The sequence below is a fragment of the Pogona vitticeps genome, chromosome 3 (assembly GCF_051106095.1).
Source record: "Pogona vitticeps strain Pit_001003342236 chromosome 3, PviZW2.1, whole genome shotgun sequence".
NCBI classification, from domain to species: Eukaryota; Metazoa; Chordata; class Lepidosauria; order Squamata; family Agamidae; genus Pogona; species Pogona vitticeps.
The window spans coordinates 255,535,666-255,550,267 of NC_135785.1; the positions used below are offsets into that span (position 1 = coordinate 255,535,666).

General features: G+C 47.4%; 1 protein-coding gene across 1 annotated transcript; it reads left to right on the forward strand.

Annotated features, from left to right (window-relative positions):
• Nucleotides 1-5,153: 5,153 nt before the first annotated feature.
• Nucleotides 5,154-14,485, forward strand: FZD4 (frizzled class receptor 4). Its single transcript, XM_072993551.2, has 2 exons — nucleotides 5,154-5,598; nucleotides 12,672-14,485. Exons 1-2 carry the CDS (start codon nucleotides 5,296-5,298, stop codon nucleotides 14,001-14,003), a joined length of 1,635 nt encoding a protein of 544 aa, XP_072849652.2. The 5' UTR covers nucleotides 5,154-5,295; the 3' UTR covers nucleotides 14,004-14,485.
• The last annotated feature ends 117 nt before the right edge of the window (nucleotides 14,486-14,602 follow it).

Sequence of the window (14,602 nt, forward strand, 5' to 3'; positions counted from 1 at the left end):
CATTGTTACGCCCCGAATACTCAAAAAACACCTTACAGCTAATAGAGTTGCCTGTAACATGCTTGTTCTAAACTCTGCTTTCTCTTACCAGAAAATACTCACAGTCTTCTGTCCAGTAATATGATCTGGAGATATTAAATATGGTTCGGGAAACACAGAGATAGGCAATGTGGTGTGGGAAAAGCTGATGGGGTTCTCTTTCTCATAATACAGATCCTAGGATCATTCCGTGAAGTGATTATACGGTCACAGCCAAAGAGCCTGAAAAACCCACAACAACCATCAGATCCCGGCCGTGAAAGCCTTCAAGAATACATTGAAGTGATTATACTGTGAAATTTGCTTCCATAGGACGGAATGATGGCCACCAACCTGGACAGGTTGAGAAAGGGATAAACAAAGGCATACAATATAAGGCTATCAAGGAGTACTATTTGTTTGCTCATTTGTTCGTTCGTTCATTTTCTATACTTCCCAACGTAATTAAAGTGAAGTCAACGTTAGATTGACATTACGTTTAAAAACAAGTGGCAATTAATAATTATGGGCTGAAACTTTCTGCCGCTGTTCAGATGGACTGTTTGGAAAGGCTTTTCCAAAAATAGAAGGTGTTCATGTATTTCAGAGGGTGGGGTGGGGGGGTCCCAGTGAATTTCCAATGGAAGGCCAAGTTCCTTGTCTCTCCTTCGGGGCTCACACCCTCAGTGGTCCAGCCTGAGATGGATGGGCAGTTCCTATTAGACATAGCTGTTCTGCCATGTAATGAGGCCCCAAACTGTTTAAGGCTCATAACCATACAGTTTATTGGCTCCAGAGTGATACTAGTGGATGGGAGCAGGAGGGTGTTACTATCATCAGTGAAGGCTGGCCTCTGAGCCTCCTCGAGGCATCTGTTGGGAAACTGTGCAAACAGAACGCTGCCTCTAACAGGTCTTTGTCCTGCCCATCACAGCTGTTCTCACATCCTTAAGGTTTCTTAGGGCAGCCAGAACAAGCCCGAAACATTGTTTGTTTTAAAAACAAGAAGAGTTGAGTGCAAAGAGAAGGGAATAAAACCAGATGAACTAAGCTTTGTCAGTATCTGCTGATTTCCTTAACCCAACACCCGCATGTGTAACACAAATGTCTCCAGAATTTCTTCCAAAGGTAACTATCAGCTAGTAGTTCCATGGAAAATTTTAAAGGGCAGGAACCCTTTAAAACTCCATCAGCACTCAAGTGTTGGCTTCTATCACCCAATCAGTTGTGTCAATTTCCATGTCTATCAGGAGAACTGCTGGATAGCTCGGTGGTTTAGGCTTCTGGCTATGGAGCCAGAAGTTGGGAGTTTGATTCCCCACTGGGCTTCCTTCACACCAGGTTGACTTGATGATTCTAGGGTCCTTTCCAGCTCTGCAGTTCCAAGATTATAGATTATAGCATTGTTAACCTGCTGCTTCTATTTCTCATCCCTCTCCTGTCTGTGGTTAAAGAGCGTCATGGCTATTTTGAGGTCCTTCTACTTCCGACATTTCTTTTCCTATTTATCTTACCATGAATGTTCACTTATAACCATCTACACTTTGAATTTCCCATTATGTGCCAGAAACATTCCCGCTTTCTGCATTAAAAACATTCTTAACCCTTCTTCGCCGATCAGTTTCTAACACATGGCAATCAATCCATATTCCCAATGCTTTCATCCTTTCCATAGCATCCTGCATCGAAGGTCCCAGTTGCCCATTCAGAGCAAAGCAAACTGAAAACACTTTGGCCATATTACAACAGAGGCCGCTCACAACAATATCTTGCTGCTGTAAAAATCCATTTGTCCTCACCTACTATAAGGTTTGTTTCTCAGCTTCAGGGGAGCAGGAAAGCTTCTGGGTGCGGCAGAAGATGGTGTAACAACACCCTGATAATGGAAACACCTAGGCACTCTGAGTTGGAGGAACACCCAGATGTTTCAGAACAGGCCACTTCTATGGGTCCAAGAGCCACATGCCAACCCCAAATCTATCGTAGGCAGGGACAGCCCCCCCCAAAAAAACATCTAGCCCATTCCATCAAATTGCACAGAAAAACACAAGAAAAAAGATTGATACCACCTGTTTTCTCTGTTAGCTCTGCTTTTAACACCATTATACCCCATAGATTAATAGACAAACTTAAAGATCTTGATTTTCAAGATTCTATCTGTCTGTGGATTTTGGATTTTTTAACAAATCGTCCACAAAGGGTTAAACTGAATGACTACATCTCTACTGACAAGATACTCAGCACTGGCACTCCACAAGGCTGTGTCCTTAGTCCACTACTGTTCTCCATTTATTCATCGGATTGCACCAATAACCATCCCAGTAATAGGATTATCAAATTTGCAGACGATACTACACTAGTAGGACTTATCTCTGGGGATGATGAGTCTGCGTATCGGGACGAGGTATTACAGCTATCCCGCTGGTGCAAAAAAAACAATCTTTTATTTAACATCCAAAAAACCAAGGAATTCATAGTGGACTATAGGAAAAAAAGAGCAGACATTCAGCCACTGTATATAGATGGAGTTTGTGTGGAACAGGTGGTTGAATGTAAGTTTCTTGGGACTATCATAACAAATGACCTGACTTGGAGTGCAAACACCGCTGCGTTAATCAGGAAGGCACAACAACGGTTGTATTTTCTAAGGATTCTTAGAAAGCAACAATTGACTGAGAGTTTGTTAATCACCTTCTATCGGAGTTCGATTGAGAGCATATTATCCTACTGTCTCTGTGTATGGTTCACGAGCTGCACAGTGGCAGAGAAAAAGGCAATTCAAAGGGTGATTAAGACGGCCCAAAACATCATTGACTGTTCACTCCCCTCTTTGGAAGAATTGTATAAGAACAGATGTAAGAGGAAGATATCTAACATACTGAAAGACTCCTCTCATCCGGGATATCAGCTCTTTAAACTATTACCATCAGGAAGGAGATTCAGGGTATTGAAAGCAAGGACAAGCAGATTCAAGAACAGTTTTTACCCAAGTGCAGTATTGAGTTTAAATGTGGGGCCATAGGTTTTTGGTGGATTTTAATTGCTGAGAGAAAACGGGGTATCTATATTTGGATGGTGAAAGTTGTGTATATTTTAACTTTTTTTTGTAGTGTTGTCCAGTTTTACCTTGGGGAAGAGCACCTCATTTCGTTGCACCCACTTGTGAGCGCAATGACAAATAAATTTCTTATGTCTTATGTCTTATGTCTTTTCACAGCACCCAGAATACCCCATTACCATAGGATGCATTGTAATGCACAGAACAACTTTACTTTATCTTTGATTCATGTTGCCGTGTAGAGTTCTCTGTGTAGGGGTGGTGTTACTGTGATTTCCCTCCTTAAGCAATGGAAGCTGCTGGGGATGCCAGTCCCCCAGGAGCGGCAGATCTGATGCCGGTTATATGAGTTACCCCTGATGCCGAGCCTCTCCCTCAAATGGGTTTAGCATCTTGGATCGCTCTGAAATCAGACTGAAATCCAAAGCAGAGGCCGTGCTTCCCACGAAACTGGAGCCACCATCTGTCAGTGGCTTAAAGTTCCCCTAAACAAATGGTAATGTGATGAGTAAAGGTAAAGGTTCCCCTTGACATTTAGTCCAGAAGTGTCTGCCTCTAGGGCGCGGTGCTCATCCCCGTCTCCAAGCCGTAGAGCCAGCATTTGTCCAGACAGTTTCTGTGGTCATGTGGCCAGCGGGACTAGACACGGAAGGCCATTACCTTCCCACCGAGGTGGTACCTATTTATCTACTTGCATTTTTACATGCTTTTGAACGTCTAGGTTGGCAGGAGCTGGGACAAGTGACGGGAGCTCCCTCCGTCGCATGGATTCGATCTTACGACGGCTGGTCTTCCGACCTTGCAGCACAGAGGCTTCTGCGGTTTAACCCGCAGCGCCACCACGTCCCTCATGATGAGCTAACCTGCTTTTAAAGTCCCCCGGGGTGCTGCAAGGGAGTGATGAGAGGACTGGGGCAGTGCAGATGTTTCACATTTTTGAGTCCTCAGCATTTTCAGATAGGATGTGGAAACCAGTTTGCAGACCTGCCACTCCTTTTACGCAAGAATGAGTTAGATAAGGAGTTTGCCCATGACTGGACATCTACCTCACTTGATATAAAGCTGTACTCCCAACCCTATCCAGCCCAAAAGGGCAGGGAGGAGTTGAAGAAATCAGAGGAGGATGCTGGTCCACACTTCATTCCTTAACAAAAAAGAAAAAAAAAACTACAGAGCAGGCAAATGTATTCTATTCTCGAAGGCTTTCCTGGCCAGGAGCCGATGGCTGTTGTAGGTTTTTCGAGCTGTCTGGCCGTGTTCAAGAACACGGCCAGACAGCCCAAAAAATCTACAGCCACCAGATGAATTATACTTCAACTCAGGAAGTGGCCCCGAAGATTTTGCTGCCTGAGGTGCAGCAATGTCCCTATGGATAGTGGGATCCTTCGAGGTTTAGTCTCAAAAAGGAACGTCTTCCCTCTTCAATCCCTGTTTGACCCTCCTTTGCTAACTCTTCACTCTGCCTAAGAGCCCTAAGGAGGGCACAGCACTTGGGGCTTTAGCCGCGGAATTCAGAAGACTCTGAAACCTAGAAGTGAACCTACTGATCAATGCTACAGAAAAAGATGGACGCACCTCCTGGTCCTAGTCACTGTACTCTATTTTATTTCATTTTAAAACAAAATATAAACTTTCTTTCTTGGTGCCATCACGTTTTTTCTTTTCCTTTCCTTTTTTTCCCCATTTTCTTTTTTTAAAGTGTGTGTGTGTGTGTGTGCGTGTGTGTGTGTGCGTATGTGGCGGGCCACGGTGCCCATGCCTCGTGGCTGAGCCGGGTGGGGAGGCGACCGGGCCTTTTCCAAAAGTCTCCAAAAGCGCGCTCTCTCTCTCTCGCCTTCCCCTCCTGGGCGGCGAGTCTCCCTCGGTTCCCCAGGCCGGCCCCTCTCCTCCTCTTCCCTCTTCCCTCTCCCCTCCAGGCGGGGCAGGTCGGGGCTCCTCCCGCCCCTTCGCCCTCGGCCGCGGCGCCTCCCCTTTCTCGCCTCGCCGGGGGCCGCCTCTCTCGCCCGGCGGTGCCAGAGCGCGCTGCGCCGGCGGCCGAGCCAGACGCGCCTTCCGAGGGCGCACCGGGGCCGCTCGCTCGCTCGCTCGCTCGCCGCCGCCGCCGCCTCCTCTGGGTCGGGAGCCGGAGAGCGCGCCCGGCTGCCCGGCTGGAGTGCTCCGCGTCCTCGGTCCGGCGGGGCTGGAGGCGCAAGCGGCGGAGGGCAGCCTGCTGCGGGGCGATGGCCCCGGGACCGGGGGAGAGAAGCCCTGCGCGCCGGCTCGGGCGGCCGGGGCGGGTGGCGCGGCTCGGGCGCCCGCTGCTGCTGCTGCTGCTGCTGGCCACGGCCCTGCAGGGCGCGCGGGGCTTCGGCGACGAGGAGGAGCGCCGCTGCGATGCCATCCGCATCTCCATGTGCCAGAACCTGGGCTACAACCTCACCAAGATGCCCAACTTGGTCGGGCACGACCTGCAGACGGACGCCGAGCTCCAGCTCACCACCTTCACCCCCCTCATCCAGTACGGCTGCTCCAGCCAGCTGCAGGTGGGTGCTGCCGCCCTCCCTCCTGAAATTTCCTCCCCCCCTCTCTCTGTATGTCTCTCCCCCCCCCCCCCGCCACCCGCCCTGGATCTCACCCTTGCGAACCACAGCTGGCCATACATTTACATTTCCGCGCCCCTCTTGTGACTCCTATTTCCAGGTGATCTGAAGAAGAGTTCTAGAGAACTCGAAAGCTTGCGTGTGTTGTGCTTGAGCAGGTGGTCCTGGTGCAAATATTGCCCAGCGGTGGATGTTGGCTTTTGCCTTCTGCGCTCTCTTCCTATGGAACAGCCCGGATGCGTTCTTTTCTCTTGCTTTTCCTTTTTTCTCTTCTTTTTTTCGTAATTGCCCCCCCCCGAGGGAGGGGGCGGGGGTTACGGCAAGGCTCCTTTCTCTCAAGCCTGCCCGCGTTCATTCGAGAACAGGTCCTGTTGGACTCTGTGCTCTCCCCCCCCCCGCTTCCCATCGAGAGGTCTTTGGCCCAGGAGGCACTCCCGTTGGATTCGATGGGATTTATTGGCAAGGCTGGAAAGGTCGGTAGACCACCTGGCTGGTGTCGAAACTGAATGGTGCTGAGTGCCAAGTCGACAGAATAAGCCCCAGCACAAACTTACTCGGAAGGTAACTAAGCAGAACCCAGGAAGTGTTGGTTTTCCTAGTGGGGCATAGATTGGTAGCCTTAAGGAAAGGAAGAAAGTCTCCCAAGGGCATGCAAAGAGTGCCTTTCTTTGCACACAACTGACCAGCTCCCCAAGTAACGTGGAGAGAAAAGATAAAGTGTCCCAGCCAAGATTGTGATCTGGTGTCTCTACTGGTGGATTCAGGGCTGGCTCCGGTTCAAGGCTGATTGGAATTAGTGCCTTCTGGACTGGCCGTCCAGTTGATAACGATCCTCGATGCCAGAAGAGCTGGTATCTACCTTGGGTTGTATTTTTTGGCTGGAGACATGGAGGCGTCACAAAACTAGAACATCTTGGGGCGTCTTAGACTAACAAGTTCTGTCTGGCATAAGCTTTCATTTATGGCAGTCCACTTGTATCTGAAGAAGCGAGCCACCGTCCACAAAGGCAAATATTTGAATAAAATTCATTATCTTACAGGGAGTCGCAGAACGTTTGGCTGGTCTTCCATCTGTTTGTTAAGGGCAACACTTGCTGCCCATAAATCAAAGTTGCTTGTCTTGTCCTATTTGACATCTTCCATATGTAAGATGAAAAAATTGGGGGGAGAAATAGTCGTGGGATCAAGAGGGCTCTCACCCTGTCAGCTCAGCTTCAGCCTTGACTACCCTGCAACACCCTGTAACCAACCGCGTTGGCTTCGCACCAACGTGGGGATGAGGAAGCGGTGAGTCCTCCATAGTTGCAAAACACATCCAGTTGGGACCAAAGAGAAAGCTAATCCACTTGTGGGTGTTTCCAGACAAGAGGCTTTGCGGGGATCAGGTGTGTCGGAGTCTGGTGCTGGCAAAGGCTGCAGGGAAAGAGAAAAAAGCTGGTTCAAATGGGTGATTGGAGGGGGGAGCTGAATGGAGATCCTACTCCATGAGGAACACCCAGGTCCAGCTGCCGATCAGAGTCAGGTTTCTGTTTGTGTGTCGAAATGCTTGCCCCTTTTGGCTTCTCCTTGGCATCTTCCTTTCTCCTCTCCAGTGCTTTGCTGGGCAGGGAAGCAGTTTCTTTTTGGGGGGGGAGGGAGCAGAGGGAGGACTGAGCCTTCCAGAACATCCCAACCAGCACCTGATCCAAAACTTCCCCAGGGCTCTGGAACCGATTGCCTGATTTATGGGGCTGGGTCATCGGAACCAGCCCCGTGATGGTTCCAAGGCCCCATTTGGGAATGTGCCCAACATCTTATTGCTTAGACGTTCTCAAAACTGAGCAATTTGGATAATTCGGACTCTCCAAAGCCCCAGACAGCTGTTGCGAGTTGAGTAAACCCTTTGAGTAAGAACCAGTGTTAGTGTAGCAGTCGAACAGGCAGAGGGTCTGGCTTCAAATCCCTGAATGGCTACGGAAATTTTACTGTAGGGAGCAGTGGCGAGCCACTCCTTGAATGTCTTAAGTGCCTCAAAACCTTGATTGGGTTTTTTAGCAACCTGTTGGTATATAAGGTGACAGCAGAAAATTCTACGCACTTCACTAAATAGGGAGATTGCACGTCCATGCCGCAACCCACGGCGTTCTCCCCCAACTGCCCCGTAGAACCTCACGGAGGGATCAGGGAGCCCTGCCACAGTGCAGTTTTAAAAAAAATAATAACTTGTTGCAGTCCACCCTCAGTCTTAGCCACCCTTAAGCCTTGGCACCACCTGGCACAAAAATGCAGTGAACGGCGGCTGACATTCAGAGCAGAGGGAAAAAAGGTTTCAGCTGAAGGGCGTAAAAGAAGCAATCACACCTTGGACTTACTTATACATTTTTGGGGTGGGGTGGGAAGTGCAGATAAGGAAGGTGACAATCAGATGGTTTGCAGAAGCTTTGGGCTTAAAAAAATAACCTTATAAATTCTCCTCTTCCGAGGTGAAGAGAATAGCAGGTGCCTCTTGAAACCTCGCTTCCTGGCTGGAAATTCTACCCCAATGTTTTGGTTTCTTCCCGTTTAAGGTTAAACCACCCTGGGATGTTCATGACTAATGGAAGACTCACAGGTCAGAGTTACAGAAATATATTTGCATAGCTCTGCGTGTGCATGTTTAAGCAGAAGAGTTAATCACCTCTATATCCTCATGGCCTTCCTCCAAGCAATTGAAAGCAGTGTGTGTGTGTGTGGAACTCCCCACCACTCTGTTTTATGCGCACAACACCCTTGCAAAGGAGGCAATGGCGCAGGGTCACTGAGCTTTGTGAGAAACGGAGATTTTGGATGCAGGTCTCCTCCATCCTATCCTAGTGCACAAATAACAAGGAGGATCACAAACGTAAAAATGTCAACCCATCATCGTTTTCTCAGTCTTGATAAGGGAAAACCCAAAGGGCTTCTGAAGGAAGTAGCCCTGAGCAAACTTTTCCATTTGTGTGGATCTTGAGATAAGAAATCAGGAGGGGCCTGAAATGTCTTGTAAGGCCCCAAGGCAGTTTTCAGAACTTTACTTACTTCTTCCTCTTTCTTCCTCCTCACCTTGGCTCCCATCCAGTTCTTCAGGAAAGTCTTATCTCAATGACTGTCTACATGGCTGGCTACAGGAGTGACCCTTAGATGGATTGTTACGCATTACGGCTCTGACTGGGTCTTTAGTCCTTACTTGTGTTCACCATCCCTCAGAGGGGTATTCGTTTGTTCCTCTTCAGTATTTTCGTACTTATTGTATTGTCTTTTAATGATTCACGCGGCCTCTTTCTATTCATTGTTCTTAGCTTTCAATATTTTCTTTTAATGATGTAAACCACGGTTGTATACTCATTGTTTTCATCTTTAAGGATGTCAGCGGCCTTGGGTCCATTTTAAGGAGAAAACCTACAGTATTTTAAAATAAATCAACTCTTACACACGAAGTCCAGAGAAGTTGGCTTGGCCCCACGAGCCAAAACACTGGGAGAGGAGGCAGAGGGGGAAATGGTTTCAGATAATCAAGTCCTCCCTCCCTTCTGGCAGCGTAGAAATTTGGACTGGAGAGAACCGCTCTAAATTGGAGTTAGCAAACAACTATGCCAGTTATTTTCACCCCAGTTGGAAAGAGGATCTGAAGATGGAATGTTCTGCAGAAATGGGCAACTGTACAGCCTCTCAAGCTTTGTGGATGGCGAATAAAATTATTTGTATTCTCTCTCTTTCTCTCTATGGCTGTATGTGCACGCCACTGGAAATAAGATGGCTAGCTATTGACACTTTTACTAGCCCACATCTATAACGTGTGGTCTTAAAAGAGAGACAGAAGCACTTCTCTGAAGCATCTTTACCTACTTACCTAAAAAAAAAGATCACACCAATACTGTAATGTTGTTGTGTCCCGATGTTGCCTCTGACTTAGGGTGATCCTATGAATGAGCCCTCTCCAAAATGTCCTATCCTTAACTGTGCTGCTCAGTTCTTGTAAACTAAAACTCGTGGCTTCTTTTAGGGACTTAGTCTTTCTCATATTTGGCCTCCCTCTTTTCCTGCTGCTTTCCACTTTTCCCAGCATTATTGCCTTTTCCGGAGACTCCTCTCTTCCCAAATTAGTGATGTGCCCAAGTTAGGACAGCCGCAGTTTTAAAACATTTTTGCCTTCAGAGCTTCAATAATGAGCCGCTCGTTAATTATTTGCTGCTGACAGGTGAAGTGGGTGGCTCACTAATGGCCTGATATTTTCTCTTTGAAATACCTACCAAGTGGAGTTGCTAATTTATGTGGTTTGATACAGAGACCAAATTGTCACTTCTTTGTGGTTCTAGGATAGACGATTTGGCAGCTGGCTTCAAATGTAACCTGATTCATTTTATGGGTTTGGGCAAGGGACTTCTTCTCAGCTTCAGTTCCTGTTTGTAAAATGGGAACATTTAGACTGTAAATCCCTTTGCACATTTATTTCTAGCAATCACCACACCTTCAGAATTTTGAAAAAACTCTTCTCTGGTTTAGTTGTATATGGCTGTTTAAAAATATATACAGTATTTCACTTTAATCCCTTGTTAACGCTGCCTTGATTTGGCTTTTCTGGAATCCAAAACATATTTACAAGGAAGTAAAACCCCCACAGAATAGCAGGATCTACTTCTAAGTGAACATGTGTAGGATCATGCTATGCAAAAATGAATACAACAGGAGCTGTGTTTGTCTGAAAAACCTTTATGGTGCCTCACACCCTTTTTGGCATTAAGCAAGAATTTAATCATAATGGTTTTGCAATTCTTTGGCTCTGAATTGATCCCGGTTTGATGCCAGCCTAAAAAGAATCCAAGAACTATTTCAGGTTAAGTATGTGAGTCTTTATGATGCATGCACTTCATTCTTGTAATAGGTTCAACACAGAGATTGGAAATATTACATTTTTGGATGACAGCTGCTGGAAGCTGCTAGAATTGGCCATCCTGGCTGTGAGAATTCGAGGAGCTGAAGTTCGAAAAGTAACTTTTCTATGCTGGTTTAAAGGCAGTCAGGAACACTTCTGGATAGCTCAGTGATTTAGGTACCTGTGGAGCCAGAAGTTGGGAGTTTGATTCTCTACTGTGCCTCCATAGGATCCCTTCCAGCTCTGCAGTTTTGAGATTTATAGAGTCCATAATGTTGCTGGACCCTTCCATTCCATGTTGAATTTTGGGTGCCCTCATTCTGAATACTCCTTGTGTGTGTTTCTGCATGCAAGCATATGAAAAAGAACTCCTTGCATGTAGAAATAGCACATTGGGGAGAAAATCAGTCTAAACTGGTCAATATGCAATCATTTCTATGTTGTGGGTTTTTCGGGCTCTTTGGCCGTGTTCTGAAGGTTGTTCTTCCTAACGTTTCGCCAGTCTCTGTGGCCGGCATCTTCAGAGGACAGCACTCTGTGCTCTGGTGATGCCTCTGAAGATGCCGGCCACAGAGACTGGTGAAACGTTAGGAAGAACAACCTTCAGAACACGGCCAAAGAGCCCAAAAAACCCACAACAACCATTAGATCCTGGCCGTGAAAGCCTTCGCGAATACATTTCTATGTTGTTCATCTGCAATTCCCACCATCCCCCACCGCTGATGCCCACAACCAAGGCTGATGGTAATTGCAGCCTAACAACATGGGGGTGTGTGTGTGTTCATCTTGTCTTGTTCTAAATAAACTTTTCTTCTTGATCATATTAATGTCATAAAGGTAGATTTGGAACACTAATGCAAGGGGAACAATATATGATCCCTACATCTAAAGCCAAGTAGCAAAGCCTAGGGAAAACTTTGTAACGCACATATCAACTGACCCCTGGTAATTATAAGAACTGAAGTTTTTTAGAATTTATAAACCGATGGTGCATTCGCTGGTATTGATGGAATGAATCCAGCGTGCGCATGATGTTGTTGTGCCTTTATTTGAATTTATCCTCCGGCATCATATTTTGAATTTTGAGTTCATGCATATAAAAACACTCCTGTTCAGCTTTCAAGAACAATGTCCTGCTTTGTTGTTGTTGTTTTTGATGCACCATTAAATCAGAACAGATTATAGCAACCTTAATAGGGCTTTCAAGGTCAGCGAGATATTTAAGGAGTGGTTTTACCAGTTCCATTCTTCCACTGAGTTTCCATGGCTGAGCAGGGATTTGAACCCAGGCCTCCTGACTCTTCCTTCATCACTCTGTCTTGCTGTGAGCAATCATGTCCACAGGGCAAAGCCTTTTCTTGATTATTAGGGGAGCTAAAACACCAGGAAAAAAGTGTGTGTGCTTTAGAGATCCCCAGAACTCCGCAGCAGGTGCTAGACTGGTGAAGACTTCTGGAAAGCTTGAAAGCTAGCACATTCTTTGGTGATATCTTAGTAATAAATGTATCACAGCATTTTGTATTTTGTGGATTTTCTAGCCCATCCCTTAAGCCAAGGTGGCTATCTTTGAAAATCCTGAATCCCCTGAGTGTTGATTTTTTTTTTTAAAGCAAAGAACAGAGAGGCTATACAGTGGTGCCTTGCTAGACGATGATAATCCGTTCCACTGAAATCGCTGTTTAGCAAAATCATTGTCTAGCTAAAAACATTTCCCCATTGGAATGCATTGTAACCTGTTTAATGCGTTCCAGCGGGGAAGAATCGTCGTTGTCTAGCGAAGATTGGCCATAGGAAAGCCGCTTTGCGAACTGCCGATCAGCTGTTTAAATCACTGTCTTGCAAAGCTTTTGCGAGCATGGAGGGAGCTGTCAAAATTGTTGTCTAGCGAAAATCGGTTTGTGAAGCAGGGACCAAACATTGTCCAGTGAAATTCCCCCATAGGAATCACTGTTTTGTGAATCGCTATAGCGATCGTAAAAAGCCAATGTCTGGCGAAAAAACTGTCATGCGGGGTAACTGTCTAGCGAGGCACCACTGTACTGCCAAGATTTGGATATAGTCTTCCCTTGATATGCATTGCCACATATCTTAAGAGAGCATGGTGCACGTTTGACTGAAATCTTCCTTGTCGTCTTTTCTTCTCCAGTTTTTCCTGTGTTCCGTCTACGTCCCCATGTGTACAGAGAAGATCGACATCCCGATCGGACCATGCGGGGGTATGTGCCTTTCCGTCAAACGGAGATGTGAGCCAGTCCTGAAAGAATTTGGCTTCTCCTGGCCGGAGAGCTTGAACTGCAGCAAGTTCCCACCTCAGAATGACCACAACCACATGTGCATGGAAGGCCCCGGTGATGAGGAAGTGCCGCTCCACAGCAAAGCCCCCATGCACCCGGGCGAAGAGTGCCATGGCCTCGGCTCGAACTCGGAGCAATACATTTGGGTCAAGCGCAGCCTCAGCTGCATCCTGAAGTGCGGTTACGATGCTGGCCTCTACAGCCGGTCGGCCAAAGCGTTCACGGATATCTGGATGGCTGTGTGGGCCAGCCTCTGCTTCATATCCACTGCCTTCACCGTCCTGACCTTTCTGATCGACTCCTCTCGGTTTTCCTACCCCGAGCGCCCCATTATATTTCTGAGCATGTGCTACAATATTTATAGCATTGCTTATATTGTCCGGCTGACCGTGGGCCGGGAAAGGATATCCTGTGATTTTGAAGAGGCGGCAGAACCTGTCCTCATCCAAGAGGGCCTCAAGAACACCGGATGTGCTATAATTTTCTTGCTGATGTATTTTTTCGGGATGGCGAGCTCCATCTGGTGGGTGATCTTGACGCTGACGTGGTTTCTGGCAGCTGGACTCAAATGGGGCCACGAGGCCATTGAGATGCACAGCTCCTATTTCCACATCGCCGCCTGGGCGATCCCAGCAGTCAAGACCATCGTCATCTTGATCATGAGGCTGGTGGATGCAGATGAGCTGACCGGGTTGTGCTACGTCGGCAATCAGAACCTGGACGCCCTGACGGGCTTTGTGGTGGCTCCTCTTTTCACTTACTTGGTGATCGGCACCTTGTTCATCGCCGCCGGCTTGGTGGCCTTGTTTAAAATCCGGTCCAACCTTCAAAAGGATGGGACCAAAACGGACAAGTTGGAGAGGCTGATGGTGAAGATTGGGGTCTTCTCGGTGCTCTACACCGTCCCGGCCACCTGCGTCATCGCTTGCTATTTCTACGAAATCTCCAACTGGACAATCTTCCGCTACTCCGCCGATGATTCCAACATGGCCGTGGAGATGCTGAAGATCTTCATGTGCCTGCTGGTGGGCATCACGTCGGGCATGTGGATCTGGTCTGCCAAAACATTGCACACGTGGCAGAAGTGCTCCAACCGGCTGGTGAACTCGGGAAGGGTAAAGCGTGGGGAGAAAAGAGTGGATGGCTGGGGGAAGCCCGGGAAAGGGAACGAGACCGTGGTATAAACAAAGACTAGGCAAAGCTGTTGGTCAAGGTATCTTTTTCTCTGTGTCTGATCTGAGATGAGTAGGTGGCGCTTGGAACACCATGATTGTCCATTGTGCCTGGGGAAGGAACAGCGCAGAATTATTGTGTTTTTGCTGAATGTGAGGAGATTGGGTAGAGAAGGCCTGCATGACAGGAAATAAGTCCTTCTGCTACACCTAGCAGAACAGAACCTCTGCAGAAGAACCCGTAGAAGCCCCCGTTGGCTTCAAAAAGCTGTGAAAACACAACTCAGAACCTTTTGGACTTCTGATGGAAAGCCGCGTCCTTGTGTCTCAAGGAGTTGTGGAACTTTGCACCTCCTAATAACGCACAACGTGCCTTCTCTCCCTGTCTCCCTCCCTCCTCCTCACCCTCTTCCAGGTCATATTTTTAGCAGTGTCTCCTCATGTCGTGAAGGAAAGAATTCCGAGGACAGATTTCTCAGCTTCTGGGGACTTGGGATCTCATTACACTGAGGCCTGTCACTTGGAAGAGTCAGAAGCTTCCATTCACTCTTGGTTCCAAAGCTATATTAGGACAATTTATTTATTGATGCTTCTGAGTAGGCCAAATGACA